This window comes from Podarcis filfolensis, assembly GCF_964270895.1.
Source record: "Podarcis filfolensis genome assembly, chromosome: 5".
NCBI lineage: Eukaryota > Metazoa > Chordata > Lepidosauria > Squamata > Lacertidae > Podarcis > Podarcis filfolensis.
The window spans coordinates 39667666-39691616 of NC_139608.1; the positions used below are offsets into that span (position 1 = coordinate 39667666).

General features: G+C 41.4%; 1 protein-coding gene across 3 annotated transcripts in view; it reads right to left on the bottom strand.

Moving 5' to 3' along the window:
* WDR33 (WD repeat domain 33) overlaps positions 1-23951 on the bottom strand; it is a 56394-nt gene that overhangs the window by 942 nt on the left and 31501 nt on the right. The window contains exons 8-21 of one of the 3 annotated variants that reach the window (XM_083615078.1): positions 16903-17029; positions 16349-16503; positions 15507-15585; positions 14218-14328; positions 12139-12233; positions 10946-11032; positions 10437-10576; positions 10006-10158; positions 8104-9114; positions 5917-6019; positions 4504-4972; positions 1437-1603; positions 1242-1322; positions 2-187 (exon numbers count right to left, since the gene is read on the bottom strand). In XM_083615078.1, coding sequence (XP_083471204.1) covers positions 2-187; positions 1242-1322; positions 1437-1603; positions 4504-4972; positions 5917-6019; positions 8104-9114; positions 10006-10158; positions 10437-10576; positions 10946-11032; positions 12139-12233; positions 14218-14328; positions 15507-15585; positions 16349-16503; positions 16903-17029 — 2964 coding nt within the window. Of the gene's footprint in view, position 1; positions 188-1241; positions 1604-4503; positions 4973-5916; positions 6020-8103; positions 9115-10005; positions 10159-10436; positions 10577-10945; positions 11033-12138; positions 12965-13260; positions 14329-15506; positions 15586-16348; positions 16504-16902; positions 17030-23951 lie in introns of those variants that run through there. The other 2 variants (XM_083615077.1, XR_014548546.1) reach the window with 2 other exon arrangements.

Below are 23951 nucleotides of genomic sequence, written 5' to 3' on the forward strand. Positions count from 1 at the left end.
CCCTTTCCCCTCTCTTCTGGAGGCCCGCCTTGAATTTCCATTTCTCTATGGTCAGAGGTTCCTGGTCCATCATGCCAAGGACGCTTGCGAGGTGGCAGTGATGCCATGTCCATTCCCTGGATTGAGGAAGAACGTTCTCGACTTGCTGGAGAATGACCATCATGAGGTGGATGATCCTGGCGGGGACCTAACCATGATGGGGGGGGGGGGAAATCAAGAGAGACAAATGTTGGTATAGTGCAGCAAGGAATCTCTTCTTGGAACCCCTTCCAGCATTATCTTTTGTAAATATTACAACGAAATAAATGTTTTGTAGCATCCAATTTACCTCAGGAAGATAGCTCATTGTCTTTTCTTAGTTAAGCACACAAATAATTCCTGTTCCACTATCTCTGATGGTGAAGGTTCTACCCCCTTTCCACCCCAGGCGAGCTGCTGTAGAGATTGTACTTTCTGCTTTCGTTAGACAGAGAAGGGATAGAGATTGATAGGGAAACAGGCAATGGACATATTTCTTGTGAGAAAGGAACAAGAACAGTGCTTGCAGAAAAATCACCAAGCTCTTGGTGCTACTGAAGGAGACTGGGGGAGTAGATTATGGTAAAAATGTGGCTTTCTATGGTTCATGAGTACCTCTTTCCACCCCTCCCTTATCAAAAACTTCAAGCAGCAGAGCTCATTCTTCCTCTACAGGAACCCCCTCTGCATTTGCTTGCTGGGCACTGAGAAGGGAAACCTCTTTTGCAGCATCCAACAAGGATGGGAAAGCAACTTTGTCTCATTACCGATTATCTGAACTGTACAGGCCTGCCCCAAAGTCCATTATATTAAGGAAAAATGTGTCTCTCTGAAATAATCTGCCTTCTCTGTAAAAACGGGATACGTTTCTGCAATCTGTTGCTGATTAACTTCTTATGTATGAGGTTTGGTTGAAATTTGTGTGCCAGATTCAGCTAGAGTGCTAAATATTTCCCACCCCTTACCCCAACAGGGAACTGAAGGGGGTTGCTGGAGAAACTTTTTGGAGAAATCTAAAACAGATTGAGGACTATTGGATCATGATAGGAAAATCCAGGCCAGTTTTAATCTATAGTTCCATGTATCTGTATCTGTATCTATCTAGGAATTAAAAACAGTAAGAAAGATCATATGGTAGCCTATTCAGCTTTCCTCCCATTTTGTAATACAGTATTCAGATAAATGCTAATATAAAATCTGGCGAAGTGCTTCTATATTTTCACCTGGTTCTCGATTTCCATCCATACGGCCTCCTTCAAAGTGAGGAAATTCATCTGGCGTTGGAAGCAGACCTTTCCGTCCCCCTGTATAATGAATGGACAAAGGATGCAAAGAAGTTGAAAGAGCAATTATAAAAATTCTAACTGCACCAATACATTCCTCAGCTGAGTATAAATTATCCACCAAAGCTCTCTTACCTCTAGCAGCACCCCGACCTCGCCCCCGGCCACCATGATCTCTTCCTCTTGCGTTATCCTCTGAGGAGTCAAACTTTTCTTCTGGCACAAAGTCGTCAGGCCCAGAAAAGCTGTCCCTTCCCCTGGATCCCCGGCCCTCATGTCTTGAGGGTGTTCCTCTCCTATAGCTGAACCAAAGAAATATAAAGTAGCATAAGAATATACTTGAAGCTATATAGCTCCATGCTGAAAAATTCCATTGTCTACTCAGAAATTCCAACTACTTAAAAAAATGCCCAATTTCTCCGCATTGCTGGAATGGGATTGTATTATTAAAAAAACTTCATTTACTTTGTACCTTTGCCAGGAATCAGAAACTAAAGTTTTCAACCAGTTGAATATTATTTACCGTATTTTTCCCTCTATTACACGCAGATTTTTTCTCCTAAAAAGTAAGGGGAAATGTCTGTGCGTGTTATAGAGCGAATGTGTGGTCCCTGGAGCTGACAAGCGTGAGTGAAGGCAAAAATCAGGCAAATATCAAATCGTCCGGAGAAGGGAGGAAAGAGGAAGCTGCTGCTTTCCTGCATTCTGCCTCAGGGTCTTACTGCCCACCCGCTTCTGTTTCCTTACTGTGTTTGCTCAGACGGAACAAAGAGCAGAGAAAACCCCTCCCCTCCAGGCAAGCAGAGTGGAAAACAGATTCCTCTCCGTGCGTCTGGGACTCGAAGGCAACATGCAGGTTGGGGGGGGGGGAGAGAGAGAGAGAGCGGGCTGGCTTGTGGGGGGGGGGGGACTTTTGCCTTCCTTTCCTCCCTCCGGTAAAACCCCTCTCCTGCATTCTTAGCCAGCTGCTTCTCTGCACACCCCTCTCCTTGTCGCTTCTATGTTTTTCCTTCCCTCCCTACTTAAAACGTGGTTCCAATCACGGATCCACATGGATCCTCAGGATCTTTGCATTTAGTCACCCCAAATTCATCATCAGATCACATAGCAATGATCTGATGCAAAAACAGGGCTGCAATGCTGCAAAAACATGGTTACAAAGCACGGATCCACATGGATCCTCAGGATTTTTGCATTGGGTCACCCCAAATTCACCATCAGATCACATAGCATGTCCATGGCTACAGCCTGCACCAAAAAAATCACGCACCCACTGTTTCCTGGGGCTGCAATGGTGCAAAAACATGGTTACAAAGCACGGATCCACATGGATCCTCAGGATCTTTGCATTGGGTCACCCCAAATTCACCATCAGATCACATAGCATGTCCATGGCTACAGCCTGCACCAAAAAAATCACGCACCCACTGTTTCCTGGGGCTGCAATGGTGCAAAAACATGGTTACAAAGCACGGATCCACATGGATCCTCAGGATCTTTGCATTGGGTCACCCCAAATTCACCATCAGATCACATAGCATGTCCATGGCTACAGCCTGCACCAAAAAAATCATGCACCCACTGTTTCCTGGGGCTGCAATGGTGCAAAAACGTGGTTACAAAGCATGGATCCACATGGATCCTCAGGATCTTTGCATTGGGTCACCCCAAATTCACCATCAGATCACATAGCATGTCCATGGCTACAGCCTGCACCAAAAAAATCACGCACCCACTGTTGCCTGGGGCTGCAATGGTGCAAAAACGTGGTTACAAAGCATGGATCCACATGGATCCTCAGGATCTTTGCATTGGGCTACCCCAAACTCACCGTCAAATCACATGTCTGTGGCCGCAGCATGAAGCACAAAAATGATACATCCACTGTTTCATTCAGAATTTTTTTTTCTTGTTTTCCTCCTCTAAAAACTATGTGCGTGTTATGGTCAGGTGCGTGTTATCGAGCGAAAAATACGGTAGTTAGCTGTCTGGTTTCCAATTGTTTAATCAGTCAAATTTAAATACATGTTATGTTGTAGGAAAGTCATTATCAATAAAAGCGGCTTTTCAATAATTCTAATTAAATGTTCCATTGATTATACCCAAGCCTCTTGCTACTCACTCCTAAAGAGCACTCATTAATAGTTCCTCATCATCCTGAAAAAAGTGACAAGTGGGGTGCTGCAAGGTTCTGTCCTGGGCCCGTTATCGTTCAGCATCTTTATAGACAACTTAGATGAAGGGATTGAGGGGATACTCATCAAATTTTCAGATGGCACCAAACTGGGAGAGGTAGCTAACGCCACAGAAGACAGAATCACAATTCAAAATGACTTTAACAGATTGGAGAACTCGGCACAAGGTAACAAAATGAATTTCAATAGGGACAAATGTAATGTTTTGCACTTAGGCAGGAAGAACCAGATGCACAAATATAGGATGCGGGACACCTGGCTTACTAGCAGTACAAGTGAAAAGGATCTAGGGGTCTTGGTGGACCACAAGCATAACATGAGTCAACAGTGTGATGCAGCAGCAAAAAAAGCTACTACTATTATAGGCTGCATCAACAGAAGTATAGTGTCCAGATAAAGGGAAGTAATATTACCACTCTATTCTGCCTTGGTCAGACCACACCTGAAATACTGTGTCCAGTTCTGGGCACCCCAGTTTAAGAAAGATATTGACAAGCTGCAATGTGTGCAGAGGAGGACAACTAGGATGATCAGGGGTCTGGAAACCAAGTCTTATGAGGGCATTGGGTATGTTTAGCCTGAAAAAGGGAAGACTGAGATGAGAGGTGATAGCCATCTTCAAATATTTGAAGAGCTGTCACATGGAAGATGGAGCAAGCTTGGTTTTTTGTGCAGAGGTTGGATGGCCATCTGTAATGGATGTTTTTGCTGAGATTCCTACAATAAAGGGGGGTTTGACTAAATGACCCCCGGAATCCCTTCCAACTCTGCAATTGGATTCTATGAGTCCACTTGGCTGTGACTTAGTGCCCACTTTAGGAAAACTGAACTTTGTAGAATGCCATTTTCATAATTTTATTAATAAATGATTTGATGAGTTCCTACAAACAGGATTTCCCCCCCCCCCATAAAATGTACAAATTCACTTAAATGAGGCTCATTTCTTTTAACATGAAACCAGGAGATAACTGTTCATCATCGAATAATAAAAACTGTATGATTTTTACCTTTCATCTCTTCTTCCTCGGTACCGTGCATCCTCAGGCTCATGAGGAAATCTCTCGTCTGAAGGTCTCCGTCCCTCCCAAGGCCCAGGAGGTCCACGGTTTGGACCTCTGCTATCTCCCTCATTGAATTCTCTGTGGTCCGGGGGGAAAGGTGGGCCTGGACCACCTCGTCTCCACTTCTCTTCTTGGGGTGGGCCTCCCCGTCCCTCAAATTCACGTAAGCGATGCCCAAATCGCTTGTCTGGATGGAAGTCTTCACGAAATTCATCTGGTCGATCAAAGTCATCATGGAACTCTGGATGAGGTCCTCTTCTGTCTGGCATGCCCCTATTTTCTCTACCATCACCCCAATCTTGGCCACCTCGGAAGGGGCCCCTCTCAGGGCCATGATCAGGACCACCACTGTTCTGGTCATGCCGCCTTTCTGAGAGAGGGCCCATGTGATGGTTTGGCGGCCCACGAGAATCACCTTAAGATAAAGGAAATATGTGTGAGTGCTTTGTAACAAAATATTAATAATATAAAAGGTATAACTGAATGTACTTCGTAAGTGCAGACAATGAAGTTACAACTATCAGCAAAGTATTCTTATAAAACTTTTACCTGTTTTAATGGTGCACATATTATATTATATACTAGCATATTATATATTAGTATATGAGTGCTGTTTGTCGCACTGGTCCCTACTGTGCCAAAAGGCAATGATTTATTCATTCATGCATGCATGCATGCATGCATGCATGCATATATACATACATACATACATACCCTGCCCATCTGGCTGGGTTTCCCCAGCCACTCTGGGCGGCTCCCAACAGAACATTAAAAACACAATAAAAGATCAAACATTAAAAACTTCCCTAAACAGGGCTGCTGTCAGATGTCTTCTAAAATTCAGATAGGTGTTTACTTCCTTGACATCTGATGGGAGGGCGTTCCACAGGGCGGGCGCCACTACTAATCATTTAATTTTGTAAATTTGTACCCTAATTTTCAACTTAAAGGTTCACAGAGCACCTTAAACTATTCCACTAAAATGTAACAATAAAAAAAATCACAAAATGAAATCCTTCAACCATAAAATATAAACCTAAAACCAGTATACATTATACTACAACCCAACAAAGAGCACAATTTCTCCTAAATCAGCACCACCCACTGCTCCAGACCTGAAGAAACAAGGAAATATTCACCTATGCCAGAAAACCATTAGGGTAGAGAATGAACATATTTACAGGGGGAGAGAATTCCAGACCCAGCGTATCATAAGAGAAAATAAAGACACATGTTGCCTGACTTAGTCTATGGATTAAAGACCCAAAGAACTATAAAGCACTGAATTGTGCTAAAGCTTGCTTTGCAATAATAGTGAGCTTATGCCATTTGTTCTAAAGGAAAAGTGAATTTAATTACCTTTATTAGGACCAGGTCCTTGGTTGTGAGGGCCATGGCGGCCTGGGCCTCCATGCTGTCCCAGTCCTGGTATCAATGGTGGGGGACCTGGATTCTGTCCTTCCTGCAAGAAAGAAAAACTAGGAATTAATGAATCATGGAAAGAACAGAATAGAGCAAAGCAGAGCAGAACAGAAATCCCTTGTGTCTACTAGGTAAAACAGGCAATACAGTGGTACCTCGGGTTACATACACTTCAGTTTACAGACTCTGCTAACCCAGAAATAGTGTTTAAGGTTAAGAACTTTGCTTCAGGATGAGAACAGAAACCGGGCTCCGGCGGCGCAGCAGCCGCAGGAGGCCCCATTAGCGAAAGTGGTGCTTCAGGTTAAGAACAGTTTCAGGTTAAGTACGGACCTCCGGAACGAATTAAGTACTTAACCCGAGGTACCACTGTATATGGTTCTCATCCTCTAATTATGAGGCGGAAGTGGGGCCAGCAACCCAGATCCTGAACTCTCCCACCCCCTGCAAGCCATTTTGACTGGCCATCTGTCAATCACCTGTTACCAGGACATGAGATGACCCATTTTTCCTTTATAACCTTGCTTGAACTCAAGTCCAGCTACAAAGGAGGTTTCTATGTAAGTGTAAGTTGGGTTCCTACTATGCCATCAAAAAAAAAATGCAGCAGGGTTTAAAGTCACCACTGATCAGCTGACTGATGGCAACTTTCAGTAGGGATTGGTTCTACTGTATTTAGGAGTTCCCAACTGATCTAAAATATCAGGTGTGGGGCAGGTTGGCATGGCTTGGAGAACACAGAACTCTTGATGGGCCTAATTTGGCTTGAGGGCTGGAGGCTTTCCATGCCTGCTCTAAGGGTAAATCCAAACAACATTAAAATGGAATTCTCTCCCAGTTTTGGAATAACTTCAGCTAGAAACATCTAATAGAGCAGAACAAAACAAAACAAAAAAACGACGAACTGTGGAATCAGGCTACACTGGACAAAAAAAGATAAGTAGGACAAATGAAGTCAAAATCAAAGAAACATTTAGGTTTTATTGCAGCCTACTCTAGCAATTACCATGTGGATAAGATCCCACCAAAAAACATTCCTGTATAAGTCTGCATTCTTTACCACCTACTAAGAGCAAAAGGGTGTTCCTTGACTTCAGTGATTGTACAGAAGAGGAATTTTGGGCAGGTGCAGCTTTCCTCAGCCCTTAATAACAAATTGCCCTGCTAGAACTCCCTCTTCTACATACCTTTTAAAAGTATGTAAGCTTTTTTATTTTTAATCATTGGCATCCGTCACCCTATAAACAAACTCATAGACTATAGATTTAGGAATTTACAAAAATATATTTGCCAATAGGGGAGTGAGTGTTCATAAGAGAACATTCACACAACTCAGGTGATGTAGTTCAACTCAGATATAACAGTGCAGATAGAGTAATATATGAGATTCCCCTCCTCTTTTCACTTCTATCAGCCCATCCCCCCATAACACAAAAATATTTCATTCCAGAGACCTAAGGAATCAGAGACCTTCTCATACTGCATCAAATACTGAAAAAATCAACCATGGCTTATAAAGAGGCAAAGGCAGTTGCTGTTGAAAAGGTGTTTTGTCAGCCCAGGTGGGCATGTGTCACCCTATGACACTCTGGGTTGTGGTCATCAATAAGACCTGCTTCGGGGGGGTGGGATCTGATGAATATTAAAAAAACATTATTGAATCTCCTGATACACTGGCTATTTTGTACTGCAACTTGCTTGAGATATCTGTGAACCCCATTTTCATAACAGTCTGCTGGAACTATGAAAATAATAAGGTGACGTGCAATTTTGGTATCTCACTCCTGCTGACATAAATTGGTTGGGAGACTGCAGGGAGGAAGGGGAATTCAGTCATATTCGCTGGTGCAACGCTGGATTTCACCCATATTCTGAGATTACAAAAAAACAAACAAACAACAAACAAAAAACAAAAAAACCCCAGCATGTGTGTCCCAAAATCCATCTAATTTCATTTACACTAGGGTTATAACAACAGTCAGTTTTGTTCTTAAAAGAGTTTTACACCACTGAAATCACTGCTCTGCCTGATCATTTTATTATGCTATTAACAGCAATTTATTATGGTATTAATTTCTTCCTGACCAGACCTCTTCTCATGAAGAGTATCCTTCCCAGACATACCTGATTGAATGGGGCCCGAGGACCGTCACCAAGCAAGGGAGTTTTCTGCTGCTGAAAGGGTGGAGGGCCCTGGGAAGGATGTGGCCCCCTTGAAGGGTTCTGCTGTCCTTGAGGCCCTGGTGGCCCTTGCATGTTTCCTTGAGGCCCTACCATAGCACCTTGCGGAGGTCCCTGCTGTCCTTGTGCACCTGGTGGCCCACGCAATTCTTGCGGAGGTCCCATCATTGAACCCTGAGGTGGAGGACCCCTCATCTCCTGGGGACCATGCCCCAGTAAACCATGCGGCCCTCTCATTTCTTGAGGTGGATGGCCCATCATCATTCCCTGTGGTCCAGGACCCTGGTTCTCCCTTGGTCCTGGAGGTCCCTGCATGCCTCTTGGGTTAAGTCCCATCAAGGGCCCTTGAGATACAGGACCCTGTATCCCTTGAGCTCCTTGCACTCCATGAGGTCCTTGCATTCCTCTTGGCCCAGGTGGCCCTTGACCACCAGGTGGCCCTTGAGGACCTAAGTGGGTCTGTGGTGTTGGTGGACCTTGTTGACCTAAATGAGCCTGTGGGCCTGGTGGGCCTAAGTGACCCTGAGGTCCAGAATTCGTCTGTGGACCAGGTGGCCCTCCAGGTGGAGGGCCCATTTGTCCATGAGGGCCAGGATGTCTCTGCATTCCTTGATGCCCATGAAGTTCTTGAGGTCTTGGCAGTCCTTGTGGAGGTCCTTGAGGCCCAACAAATCCTTGTGGTCCACCACCTCCTTGGTGTAAAGGAGGACCTTGGGGTCCCATTTGTCCTTGAGGTCCTGGAGGTCTGAACTGGCCCTGTGGCCCAGGTGGTCCCATCTGAGGCATATTCATTGGCATCTGCTGAGGTGGATGGGCTTGCTGAAAGCCTTGAGGCACCTGAGACATTGGACTTTGTCCTGGGAAATGTTGGGGTCCATGAACAGGTCCTCCTGGAGGTGGCTGCTGCTGACCTTGTTCTGCTTGCTTCTGTGCAAGCCTTTCAATCTTCAGTTGCTGCAAAAAAGAAGAAAATAATTTACACAGCCACACAATTATGACGAACTATTGGAAACCAAAGGGCACTTTCTGCGTAGCTTGTTCCAATTAGTATTAAGCCATGGCTTGCTCAACAAATGCTAAGCCTCACAGAAAAGTAAACATCCCTTGGCTTGTTTCTCCAATGCTTGATTTATTCTCTAGCTGCTCTTGCCTGTTGCCTCTGTAGCTTGGTGAGTGTCTGGAGTGGGGTGGCCACCCACAGTTAAGCAAGACTGTTGGGTTTGGAGATAATGCCGATCCAAGGATAAAATATGGCTAGACTTTCAAGCCAAATACAAACCATGGCTGCCAACAGTAGTTTGTTACTGGAAAACAAACCATAATTATTCTCTGGGCTGAGTTCAGATGTTCAAACAAGCCACACTTTGGCTAAACAAACTATGGCTTATCATTATGTACTAACCAGGCAATTTTTAATTTTAATTATTGTTTCAACAAAAGCAAAATGAAGAATGTAGCTAGGAAGCAATAACTTCAAACAGAATGTTTACTTCAGCAGCATACACCACTTGATTAGACACTGGTCAGGAGCAAAAAACAAAACAAAAAGCCACTTTCTTCAGAGGGTTTTGTGGCAATCATTTATTAATTATTCTTATCCTTGCACACAGAGCAGATTATATGTGGTTCCCAGATAGCCTCTCATGCAAGCAGTACTCAAGGGAAGACCCACTTACAGCATCATGTAACTTGGGACCATTCATTAAGCCAGAAAAGTTTATGTTACCCATAGCTGCAGTGATGTTGCAAATAGGGCCTATCAATATCCTCATTGGTTTCCTCTAATTTTTGGTGGGAGTAAGTGCATTTATGCAAACATTATCAGTGACCTGACTTTTCACATACCTCTAGAAGCTGTGGGTTGGTGTACTGAAGTGCTGCCATTTCTTGCTCAATCTCTGCCTGTGACTTCTTCTTTTCCTCCAGTTTAAGATCTTCCTTTCGGTCATTCAGTGGCTCAGCTGGTGAAGGAATAGGAACTTTATTCTGCATCCAAGCCTGAATAGGATAATAAAGGTGTATGGTTACAGTGTTATTGAAACCTGTTGGATGAATCCATCCACAAGTGCATTTACGCTGGAGACTTGATGAAAGTAGACTATGTCAACTGCACTATATTTTAGGCCCAGCTGCTGAAGTCAATCATCTATTTGCTCGTTTTAAGAATTCATCAATGAGGACTTTGGATTCTAATAGGTACTGACTGTGGAAATAAATAAAGATGTTTTGCATTCTAATAGGTGCTGATCGTGGAAATAAATAAAGAAGTTACTAACCTGCTGAAACTGGGCTGGGATTGGTTTTGCGTAGGGGACCTTTTTTTGTGGTACTTTCTTTTGGTCCTTTTGCATCACCTCCTCCATTCCCCAGTCCAATCCTGGGATAGTCATCTCAATTTCACTGGTCTCATCTTTCCCTTCAATGAAAAGAATTGAATAGTGGTTTCTACACAGTATGATGAACAACTTATGTCTTCATAAATAAAGTCATCAGGAAACTTAATTTCATGTCCAGAGATGGGGGGGGAGGGGTTTTTGCAGAATCCTTTAGCTAATTTTAAATTTTTCTTGGCACAAAAGGATGCCAAAAAGGAACAGAAAAGAAGATCCAACCCATTTCTTTATGATTCATGCAAATTTTCAGAAAAGCAACACAATCCTATTTGGGATTCTCTTCCTATCAATTGGTATTTCTCTTGCTATTGGTTATTAGCAAGTCCCACTATGTTCAAGGAGTTACGCCAAGGAAAGTATCCATAATACGGCAGCCACAATTTCTCTCTTACCCATCTGCTCTTGTTCCATGGCTAGTTTCAGCTGCTCAGGTATTCCCATCCCTGGAATCACTGCAAGACTATTGGGTTCTAGGTCATCTGGAAAGGGAGAGTAAACTGTTATCAACAAAATATTTGATATTTCTTAGGTCCCATTCAGTGATGTTTCAACACTATTACTTAATTTCCTACAATCAACCATTTCATTATTTTCTCTTTTACTGACCGGCAAGGATTTAAAGCAGGGTTGGAGAACCCTTTTCAGCTAGTGTTGCTTTTGATGGGTGAGGCCACAGTGAAAAGTGGCTCGCATAAAATATGTAAACTTTACCTTTATACAGTAGGTTAATTTCGATATCCTCTTTTAAACCACACTCAGCCAAGCAAAATACATTAGCAGAGTTTAAGGACAGAATCAAGCCAGGTAAAAGGACTCTAGTAGGTTGCAATCTGAGGGTGGGACTTTTTATTTTTATTTACTTATCAAATTTATACACCACCCTTCCTCACAGGATCTTAGGGTTTGAGGAAATGAGGTGTGGCTGGGGAGGGTATGTGGTGTAGGGAGAGTCCTGAGGGCCAAAAAGAAAACCTTAGAGGGCCATATTTGTCCCCCCACCCCCCGCCGGCCTGAGGATCCCCATCCCTAATTTAAAGTCTGTAACCTATATAGCATTTCAAACTTTCTGCTGAAATAAATATTGAGTAAAATATGTGTTTTCTTTACAAGGTAACAACTAGGTGGGCTGTGATGACAAGAGAACAAACATTTGGAAATAAGACCACAACCATGGTTCCTATGTTGTGTTGTGTTAGAATGCATAACTCACCTGAAAGGAACAGAATAGCAAAGGAAAAGGGGGGGGGGGCGAGGTTTCAGGAACTACGTGCTTTTACATTACAACTTAAAGATTATCTTAAGCACTGCTTAAGTTTGAGTCTGTTGTCTTTTCATATTCCCATATAAATGGCCAAGAAAGCAACTGTGGCGTATTGGTTAGAGTGTTGAACTAGAATTAGGGAGACTCAGGTTAAAATCCCTGCTCATTTATGTAGCTCACCAGGTGACCTTGGGCCAGTCACTACTTCACAGCCTAACTTGTCTCACAGGATTGTTGAGAGGGTAAAAAAGGGGAGGAGGACATGTATGACACCACGAATTCCTTCAAAGAAAGACGAAATGTAAGTGTAACAAATAAATATACCATATTCAACTCCATCCTCTGACATTCCTGGAAGCAAGTTCAGATTATAACGATCTCGCATTTTATCTCCAGGACGATTCCGGGTCCAGAATTTGCTGTTAAAATAAAACTAAGAGATAGTATCCTCTGTTGATTTATAAGTTAAGCCTTCATTACTCAGAGCCAGTAACTCTTAACATCCTCTAACTCTGAAGTTTTTTTAAAAAAGTTATTTTAAATGTGTATTAGCTTCTTCTTGTTTTCTACTGGACCACTTCAAGTTGTGATGGCTACTGAATTGGGTGGTCCCTCACCATCTGCCAGTAGTAGAGAGTAGAGGTAGAGTACCCACTCCTTGCTGTGCACATAGTTCCAAGTAACCTAAATAAGCAGTAGAGTTGCTTCTAAAGCAGAAAGGGAAATCTGTTCTGCATCAACAGCCACAGTAGAAAGCTATTGCCAGCCAGAACCAGACTAATAATACAATTTGTGTAACATCTTACAATGGTGTAAACTTGTACTTAACCAATAGGCTTGTTTCACATATTATTGGGTGCCAACAGGGTTGCACAGAACTCTGCTATATCTTGAAAATGTATATATTAAAAAATTACACTTCACCCTTTAAGTATGAATACTATCAGAGCAATCAAAAGAGATAAAAACAATAATAAACTATAATAAAGCAGACTTACAAGTTACTCTTTCATTATGTTCAGCAATACCCATGCCAAAAGAAATAATCTAGTTCAATAATGTGTTACATCTGGGCTGCTATCCAGTGAAGTTGTCCTATTAGTACAAGGAGTTCTTACTGCACATCATAATTTTCTCTCCCTCATCTCGCCTTGTGCCCCCCCTCCAAATCTGTTCTTGGGGGTTCTCAAAATCCTCGGGAGCAGATGCGGGGGGGTGGGGGATGGAAACTTCCATTAAACAAATGGAACTCCTCATGCTAAGGGAACTGTGCTGTTGAATACCTGCCCTGGTGTGTATAACTGTTTGAGCACAATGGCCATTCTGTAGTCCTTTTCACCTTGATAAGAAGGGGCACAAAGTATCAGTGGTAATGATACAATAAATTTGTCTTTTTTAAACTCTCAAAACAGTCAAATCATTGTATGGGAAATGCATCCGGAAGACAAAAATGTATCAAGGAGTTAGTGATCTGATACGGTTACCCTTCCTGCCTCTACTCCTTCCCCCTCCCCCGCTCTTGTTAAGTATTTTGATGGTGTGAGAACAGTCTTTAATGTCCTGAGAATGTTGGGAGGAGGTGAAGTCCCCCACACAGCTGCCTTAATCAGTTCGGAGGATAGTGCTGGGTACCTTCTTTGATGTTGGACATTGTTTTGAGAAAGTGAGGCACTGGGAGGGGATGGCTAATGGATGATCTGCACGTAGTCAGTCTTGGAAGCCACAGGCTACCTATAAAACCGGACCATTTGGGCAGAGTTTCTTTGAAGCTCGTGCAGGGACTGATTGACTGCAGGGCCGTGCAAACTGAGGCTACCTGGGGAAGTCGCTTTGCCACTTCTTGAGGGCTTCCAAGTGGCAGAGGGAAGTGCTTGCTTGGTATGTATACATTGCTTGTTGTCTAAGAATAAAATCTATAATCTTCTGTATTTTGTATTGCTTCTGAATCTATCTTAAAAGAACCTTGCCTTTGGCAAGACAATCATCTCCTGCAGCTTTTCTATGTTTAATGTACTATATTTCACCCCGTCTCTTTCAGTAGTTAAATCTTCCAGCTTGCTGAATGATCATATTTGATTTCATTTCGTTTCACAGTGTATTCTTTTTAATCACGATGAAAGGTAAAGTACCATGAATAACAGCTGATTGCATTAGTATGAATGTGTAAATGAAATGTACTATATTAAAAGCTAATGAGTGCTAGTTCCTGACAACACTCTTAGTATTTTATTCTTCCACTGCATAAGTAAACTACAATTTTTCTTTTGAAGCTTCTTGGTAGGGTATGTTCGTGTGGGTACAAACAAATGCATGATGACGACAAAGAAACGTAAGTGAAGCAATGAAAAACAAAATGTTACTGAGGTCAAACGAGTGCAAAGCAAAATATTTAAATAAAAATACCTGGTGTGATCATTTGATCCTGAGCACAGAATGTGTCCTAGAGGATGCCAAGCTAAACTCCAAATCATTCCTTCATGGGCCATTTCCATACCTCCCACTTCCTTCTCCACCCTGAAATAATACAAAAATAGTGCTTAAATGGATGAACAAGGATGCATCAAGGCCTATTTTCTTTTCTTTTCTTTTTAAATACAACATTTTCAATGAAACTTATTTTGTTTAATGTTTACCTGCATTTGTTTGTTCAGAAGTTATTATTTATGTGAAAACTTAGAAGAGGTTGTATGTGTGTGCACGTGTGTGTGTGTACACACACACACACTTATTTTGACTGCTGTTTTAATTAGGAAGATTGCTGTGACAAACAAGAGAAGCCATACCCACATTCTTTCAGGCAGAAATATTTAAACTAGAAAATTAATATATTTAATGATTATCTCCACAAGGATCAGGGGAGCAGTGGGGAGTCTTTCCTGGTTAGCAGGCAAAACTTTTATATCCCTACTCCTTAGCAGGCCAAATTTGGCAAGTGGGAAAGGTCACCCCCGGTCAATCACCTGTTGCTATGAAACCAGGGGATGCTGTTTGCAAAAGCCTCTCAGGCAACACCAATGTTCCTGTCTGAGCCACCAGTTTGAGTCTTGGAGGCAACAGGCATGAAGGGAGGTTTGAAAGTGCCTTCCAAAAGTGCTTACAAGTAGCTTACTGAGGCTCAACCTGGAGGTTCAAACAGAAGCACTGTGGCTTGCCTGAGAGCCCTTTGCAAACAGCATCAATAGGAATGCTGGGCTGCTTGAAAGCACTTTTGCAAAGTACTTTCACACTACTCCCCAACCTCTGTTTTGCCTCTGGTTTCGCAAAGGGCTTTCAGCCAGCTATTTGCCCAGGTTTCAACTTCTGAAAATGGGCTCTCTTGAACTCAGCAGGCTTTAACTGTGACTAAACCCTGCTGGCTTGGCTGCATGCATCTGTTCTTTGCTGGTAACAGGCATGCACAACCAAAGCAGGATTTTACCAGTGATGTCAGCTGATGAGCAGGTGGACGTGGTTGGGGGGAAATGGCCTTATGGGCCAAACTGGACCCCCTGGTGGGTCAATATTGGTCTGCAGGTCAGAGGGTCCCTAACCTCTGGATTAATAAATATTTTACTTAGTTTTCTTAAAGTAAAGCCCTTCAGCTCAGGATGGAGACATTCACAAATCATCACAAGGATAATTCTATAGTATCAAAAGACAATATTAAATTATGGATGACTTCTCAGTTGTAATTTCTCATCAGAGGTACCTACCCAACATGCCAGAATAGTAATGAGCCATCGGACCCTCCACTGGCAAAGAACCCTTCATGAACAGGATGCCAGGCCACAGCTGCAATGAGAAAATTCACAATTACTACTACTTATTTACGTTTTTCCAATGGTGTACAGAAGTAACATAGGATCTGACCAGATGAGAGAGGATGGATTACAGTGCACGATGAGGAGTGGATAACAGGCATCAGTGAAGGGGCAGGAAAAGAGACTGACAGTTCAGAGTAGCCTTTGGAGTTCTCATGGGAGGACCTGTGGAGGGGGACCTCGTTTAATGAATGGAGAGAAGGCTACTTAAGCAACAGCTTGCCAAAAGGCTCACTGGTGCGAAGCAGAGAATAAAGCAAAAACAAGTAGGATGTTGGAAGAGAGGAGATACAAGAGAATAGATATGGTATGGAGAAATAAATACACAAACTTGAAGTTCACACATAGCATGGCAGAGCCAATGGGTAGGAAAATGGGTAATATGGGAGGTGGAGACTGAATTGTCAGCAGGGACAAAAGGTGCTGATAGAAAGATAGGAGTGCTCTGAAGAGTTAACATCAAGAGGGATAGTGTGATGAATAGCTTCAAAGGTAGCAGATTAGAAGAAGGGAAGTATTGTAGAGAGGGAGAAGCTATAAGCTTTCTAAACGGATTAAGGATATAGAAGATTTGGGCATGCTTGATTTGAGCAATGGTATTAGTTATCTTTCGTATCAACTACAGATCATAGAAACTGGAGTGATATAATGCAGACTTTGAATAGTTACTTTCAAGGGTTTTGAATATCCAACCACCAAGTTCAGAAACAACTGACACAAAAGTTATTTTTAACCTGTTGCCTCCTTCTTATGACCTCTGAAGACCTGAAGCTCTTCTTTCAGATTTCGAATATCAAAGAGTTTGCAGAGGTGATCACGAGATGCTGTAAGTAGCCAGTTGCCATTTAGGTTCAATTTGACTTCCATCACAGTGTTCTTATGAGCATGACTGGAATATATCATAAAAAGAATAAACTGTGCATAATTTAAAGAAATGAGCAATTAAAGCAACCCACTGTTTGTCTTCAAAACAGTTCAGATAGTAAAAAGTATTCTATCCACTTTCTCCACAGCATGCATAATTTTTTGAAACATCTAATGTGTCCCCTGACCCCATCATAATGAAATAAAATAAAACAGATCTAAACACGTTGGCATTTTCTCATAGTGAAACTGTGCTAAACCTTGTTTCAATTGCTGTTTCAACACTTTTTGCAGCCATCTCACACATTATTCCAAATGCACTGAGCAATAATATTCTAAACAAGTATTCAATAAATCTATACAGGCTGAAGGCCCAGAAATTTTTGGCAACAAGAGCCCAGGCACCAACTGCAATTGCACTTACAGTGTAGCAAGGCTCTGGCCAGTCTTGGGATCCCAGAACTTGATTGGCTGCTGACTATCTTTGCTTCCAGAAACCACCAAACCTTTTGTCGGATGCCAGTCAACACACTTGACATCAGCACCATGGCCTGTTTAAAATACAAAGGTACTGTTGTTGAAGAGACTTCACACAGAAAATTAAATAATGAAACAATCTATCCCAACTATGAAATGGCATAATTGTTTGGACAGGTTACATCTTGATTTGTCTTTATTGCCCTAAAAGACAGCTCTTTTTCCTTCAAGGATTTCAAAGTTATACAAAATTGTTTTGGATACAGTCCATGCTGTACTATATTAAATATGTGATTACCTTTCAATAGATGTTCAAAAACTAGTTTGGAGCAGGAAGATGTATTAACACAAACTTTGTCTAGATTCCTTATTGGAATCTAAACATGAATAACATTTGTTCATATATCGGTTTCAATAATGTATATAAATCAGGAATGACCCTTCTAGCTGCTGTTGGATTCAAACTCCCATCAGTCCCTACCAGCACGGCCAACATTCAGGGAGATGGGAATTGTAATCTAGCAATATCTGGAGGCCCACAGTTTCCCCATCCGTGATAGACATTTTTCTAATGGTAACAGGCAATAAATGATTCAATTAAGTGGCATGGACATTAGAGATTATTTTAAAGTTACTTTAAAACCAAACATTTCATAATATTGTGCTATGACTCAACCTACAGCTGCCAAAATTAATAAGCTCTCTTTCATTTTAATATTTGTTTTGCTCTTTTTTGGACAGCTATCAAAGTATACACAAAACAATCTATTTATTTACTGAAGAGGAATGAATTCCATGCAAAATTATGAATAATTTTACAACTAGTGTTTGTTCTAGACTCCCCACTTGCACCCCACAAAAAACCCTAAAAACTTTTCTCATCAGATCAATATTTATTTATTGGTAACATCCTTTTTTTTGAACTTTCAAACAATACCAAAAGGTTAGGTCACTGGATCATCTAAGCAGATCACAGCTATAAACTCAGGAAGTTGATCTTTATTTTTATTTTCTTTGCTATCTATTTCCCCTACTTTGAACCAGTTTCCACATCACGTTAAACTGTTAGGGTTTCTATTCTTTTTTTACGATACACTATGGTTTAATGTGAACAAGGAGTGTGCAAGTACTTCATAGTTCCTTTACCACAGGCAAAACAAAAACCCAGATGCAGAAATGAAGTTCTTTGCGCGTTAACCAAACCACACAAACATGCACAGAGAATTATATTCAAAGCAGTATGCACTAAAGTTCAAAGCTAGCGCTGGTATGCCATCAACAAGCCAGGCAGTGGCGACTGGAAAGGTTTCAATTCATTGTACAGATGGTGCACTAGTCTGATGGCCTACAGCAGCCCGCACAGGTGCAAATTTTGAAAGCTCTTGCTTGCATGGATCATAAGCAGCACTCCATGGGCCACAGCACTGCAATACCTGCATGCAAACTGGGTCTTGCTTCCACTCTCAGATCTACTTTTATAGCGAAAGCCAGGAAGTGAATCCAGGAAGTGCCCCCTGGATACACTCACATAAGCAATGCAATGGTTTGTGTGCTCACCAGATCAAATCTACAACCCTGAGGTATTACAGTGGTGACTGTTCTTAGATTCTTGGAGAACATTAACTGGTTAATGATGAATTATTGCAGTAGAACCACAACTGTTAGTTGATCTTAGAGATCTAAACAACTGTTCAGAAAACATCCATAGGTTGAGATCACTTTACTCACCCAGACAGGACAAAGAAGAAAAAAATCAATATCTGATTCTTTATATTATGGGCTTCATCGTTTGAATCGATCAGCCTCCTCCCCCCAAAAGCAAGGAAATCATTTTTGAAAGTGACGTAATTTTTCAAAACTGCTTGTGATATGACATAGAGTCTGCCACGAAAGAAAAATGGGGGGGGCGGAATCCATTATGCAGCCTTGGGTGCACCTAAAGTAACTCTTTGGATCCATAGGGCCAGAAAGAACTAATTCACTCTTATGGTCAAGAGAACCCCCCAGCACAACACACAGGGAAATGGCTTACTCTGACAGAAGAATCCTCCAAACATAATTTCTAACAACACCTGGTGGGGCACAAATTCACCATCCCTGTTTTAAGCGATGTTGGCAAAGCAGGGACCATATTTTTCACTTTAAATACGGTCTTTATTTCTCATAAACTTAAAATAAAGAATAAGCTTCATGGTTACTTTTAATTTTTTGCAGGTTTTTTTTTATATGGGAAATACGCAGATTAAAATTATGAACAATTTTGTATTTTCACAATAAAAGTTTACAAGTCAATGGAAAATGTGTTATCTTATGATTTATCAGTAATTAAACTAAAGCCTGACACAGACAAGGAATAATTAACCTACAAACTCAAAACAGGCCCTGTATCCCAGTTAACTGTGAACAGTAATTAAAGTGGTAATAATTATTAAATAGTAGTAGTTAGCGGAATTTCAGGACCACCCTTTATCATAGAATTGTAGCGTTGGAAGGGATCTCAGGGGTCATCTAGTCCAACCCCCTGCAATGCAGAAATCAAAAATAAAGAATCCCTAACAACTCATGGTCTTTTCTGATTCAAGTGGCTTGGGAGAGAAAGTTTGAGATACATGTCTGTAAGAGACATATTAATAGGTTAATATGTTGATAGTCAATAATGTGTGATATTTCAAATGCAGTTTTGATAGTGGCCAGTGTGCAGAACCTGAGCACAAGTCTTTTAGCTCCCAGTGCAACGAATTGACCACTTGCCACCTCTGAGTGCCTAAGATAAGGTTAGTAGCTTCTTGCAAATACAGGAACAGCATTCTCTTTAGCATGTTTAGAATCTTTAGAATTAAACCACACTATATTTCATTTTCACTTTTGCACAACATTAATTCATGCAGAACATTTCTCTGCCTTTTTATTGACTGTCCTTCCCTGGTTTAGCAAAGTCTGAAATCAAACAAAGTTTCTTACACATGTACATGTGCTGTTCAATGTATCATGAGCTGCCTTTTTATAACTCTAAATGTCACAAATTCCCCTGTGTTTTGGGAATGGAACTTCAGGCTGCTGTTGTAAGAGTGAGCAGGCGAACACACAATCTACTGTTAGTCACATGAACAAAAGATATACATGTTGCCTGAAGGAGAACATTTATGACACATGGTGTATGAAACAAGGGAATAAAACATGGTAACATGTTTACTTCATTCCTTCTGTTTTCAATGTTCAGGCTATGAGGACGGCTGGTTCCCTCTATTTCCTCACGACGGTAAGCAATGCCGCTTATATAGCTAAAACAACACTTACCATCCAGGCACAAGAACAGGCTCTGGGGAACTCCAAGGTTTGCATAAGCACCACAAAATATTTAGGAAAAAAGTCTCAAGGAGGTGTGCCCAAAACAGTCCAATGAGGAATGGCTTAATGCTATGGAATGTTGATTCACTGCTGAGGGGGCAAGAGGAACGGGACGGAATGGCTGGAACCCCAAACAAATGCACTCTGCACTGCAGCATTTTATTCTAGGTCTCTTCCTATTATAATTAGGAACGTATGCTTTTTGCAAAGATATACCTCAAAATAGTACTGAGAGAGTAATTATACAAAGGATTTGGAGAATCAAGTCATGGAACATTAAATAAAATTAATTCTACACCTGACAATGCATTCAGTACAATGCAGGATGACTATATCTCCAGTTTTTGGTTTTTTTTTTTTTTTTTTACAAAACAGAGGTATTGCCTTAGTCCCCTGCTCCAGCACTGAGTTATCCGTGCCCCTTAAGGTGGGGCAGCTGCCACCATAGGCACCAGGTATTTCCAGAATGAGATGAGATGGGGATGTCATTGGCTACTTCTGGCATAAATTAGCTCTAAAAAATGACTTGGGAGCTTGATAGGTAGTTTTATACCAAGTGAGAGGATGCTGTTTGAGCTGCTGCAGTGGAAATCTGTTTCAGCAGCTGCCCCCAACACTGAAGCAAAAAGGCTGGGTTGCCATGTGTCCTAATATACTAGCCCCCAACTCCTCAATTAAATATATTCAGTGAACCGAAAGGAAAATCAAAGAACCATTACAAAATGTGTTAAAAGCTTCCAATATTATAAAGAATAGTTTGGTACAAATCCTATCTATTAATGTTGGTGGCAAATTTCCATCAATTCTGAAAAAATGCAATTTGTACCCTAAACGTCCCCAGCATCTTATTGACTGTGCGTGCACATAACTTCCAAAGAAATTGGGGCCATGTAGAATTTTTACTCCCAAAATTTATGAAATAAAAGTGTGATTTTTAGGGGTAAAGTGCTTTCCAATCCCCACTTCTCCTATTTTGGTATTTGCTTCTCGGCACCTGTTTGCATTCCAAACTCAAGCTGCTTCAGTTCCATTTTCACTGGGTTTTTTGGTTCTTTTCTGAATAACTGCAGAGGTATCGAGGGAACAAAACCTGTGACTGTTGAGCCAGTGGAGCCAGACCCTGGGATTCTGGGACTCGAGCCACAGGCCCTACCTGGACAAAGTGGCTCCACCACTGTAGTTAGTGTACCCAAGGACAATCCAGTAGAGTTAGAGGAGGGGCGCTCCACTACACTGTTGGGGTACCCCAAAGGTTCAGGAGCTATAGGATCCCAACCAATCAGGGACCACATAGTGAATGTGATGTCACAAAAATCCATCAAATATGGCTACACGGTAATGTCGCTAATGGCAAAAAAAGCCCTTGCACTATGAATAGAGCAAGAGGGAAAATGTAGACTATGCCACTATCAAGGCATAGTCTTGAGTGACACTATTGTATTGTTGGGCTGTGCTAGTGTGCAATGAAACCACTGCAGTGTAATGTGGCAGGACATGGAGCATCACTTGACCAGACAACATACTGACATATTTCCTCCCCCCCCCCACTCCCCATAATTTATAAGGAGGGCAATGGGAGGGCATTTTTTATCCAAAATGGTATGGCCCTTTTACTAAACCTGACTGGCTATGCAGTGAGAGTATGAGTATGCCTGATTTCTCTCATGGCTTTTTTTGGTCTCTTCTTGACCCCTCTAAATGGGTAGAAGGGAAGGGGTTTCTGAGGGTGTGAAAATATTTGCAAAAGTCAGCTGCTGCCCTTTCGACTAAGCTCTAGAATAGCCTAAGCATGGAAACAGAATACATCGAGATAAAAACAAATATATTTATATGTAAAAGGACTGCAGATGAATGGAATGATTGCTTCTGTGGGCTATTATTATCTTTATCATCAGCCAGCCCCTGAATCTACCTGTAGCTCCTTTTACCCTCTCCCATCTTGAAAAATGAGCCTGAAACCTATTGACTGCCAATAACCCGTGCTCGCTTCGGCAGCACATATACTAAATTGCCAATAACCCGAAGAGACATAGTGCCCTTAAGATAGATTTGAATGATTGTAAGCTAATCTTGGCTGCAAAGCAGAGTAGAAAGGAAAATATTAAAATAAAAAATAAAGTAGTGAAACAGAGCAGACTTGAAAACTTGCTCTCACCCTCATGTTACCTTGGTTTGTTGTTTTGATCTTGGTGGCTAGCAAAAAGTTCCCTTATGACAAAATACTTGTAAGTATGTGAAAATGTCCTAGCAGAACGACTAGAATTCAGGGTTTCCATTACAATGTCTAGCACGGTGTTGTCATCATAAGCCAAAAAAGTCAAACCTGAAAATATTCTTTCATTCCGAGGTACCCCCCCTCCAAAAATACCTCTGGATATCCTATACTCCAGAAACCTAGTAACTGAGTGGGAACAGTTTGGCTCAACATTCCTCTGAAATTCTAAAGAAGATTCAATAGAAGCACTTGGAAAAAGAAAAGTGTATTACTCATCACCAGGAACTATCATATAGAATGCATTCCTCAGTGTTTAGTCTGTTTTCCCCAATCCATGCTTCTTTAATTATATTTAATAATTATTTAATAATACCCCCCAATAAACCAGCAGAGACTGGGAAGGGGGGCAAGAGAAATAAAAAGGGTGAGTATTTCACAGGTTACAATGTCTGTAACTGGGTAGCACCTCCGCGTTCTGGGTCACTGGGTGGTGACAAACAGAAGAAAAAATAAACACTATGGCTGGGTAGATACTCTATGTTTACAGTACATGGCTTCCCTCAAAGAATCCTGGGACTGTAGTTCCCACTTAAAGAACTACAATATCCAGCTCCCTTAACAAACTGCAGTTCCCAGGATCGTTTTGAGGCAGTTACATGCTTTAAATGTATGGTATGTACATACACACCATTCAGCTTTTCAGGTTCAACCCCTGGTATCTCTAGCAAGAAGGATCAGGTAGCAGCTGATGGGAAAGACTTCTTCTTGAGACCATACAGAGCCATGGCCAGTCAGTGTATATAATACTGGACTTATTGGACAAATAACATAACCTGGTATAAGACTGCTTCCTGTATTTCTAGGGGGGGCTTTGATTTTTATGTTGATGTTTAAAATATAATTTTTCTCCACATAAATTCTAATTTTATTGGCCCTAGTATGCCAAATATGCCAAGACTGCAGTGTTTTTCCAACTAGTTGGGTTAATCAAATTATCTGGAGCACCCAAATATTTCTTTTTCACACAAGGATGTACAAAAAGATGGCTATCAAGGACTGTCTTAAAAGAGGTATTCTCTCTTCCTTCCTATACTGTGAATACACAGTATCTAGAACATAGTAAGCAGGATTTTTCTTCAGAATGACTGTTTACTCATAAGCAAATTTAAAGCAACTAAGATTTCTTTAATGAGATGGCAGTCCTTTGTGGTCATTGTAACTACCACTGAGGAAAAAAATCCAAACAGAGTACTATTCTTACACACTAGACATTTACTGCAAGTTTTAAAACAACACTTTGAAGTTCATTTTGAAACAGGACACTCACAAAAGTAAATGGGTCTCATCTATCCAAATTAAAAATCACTAAATGTTGTGAACCATATAGTTGAAATTTGTAAATGTTGTTGAACTAGATCACTATTCTCATTTAT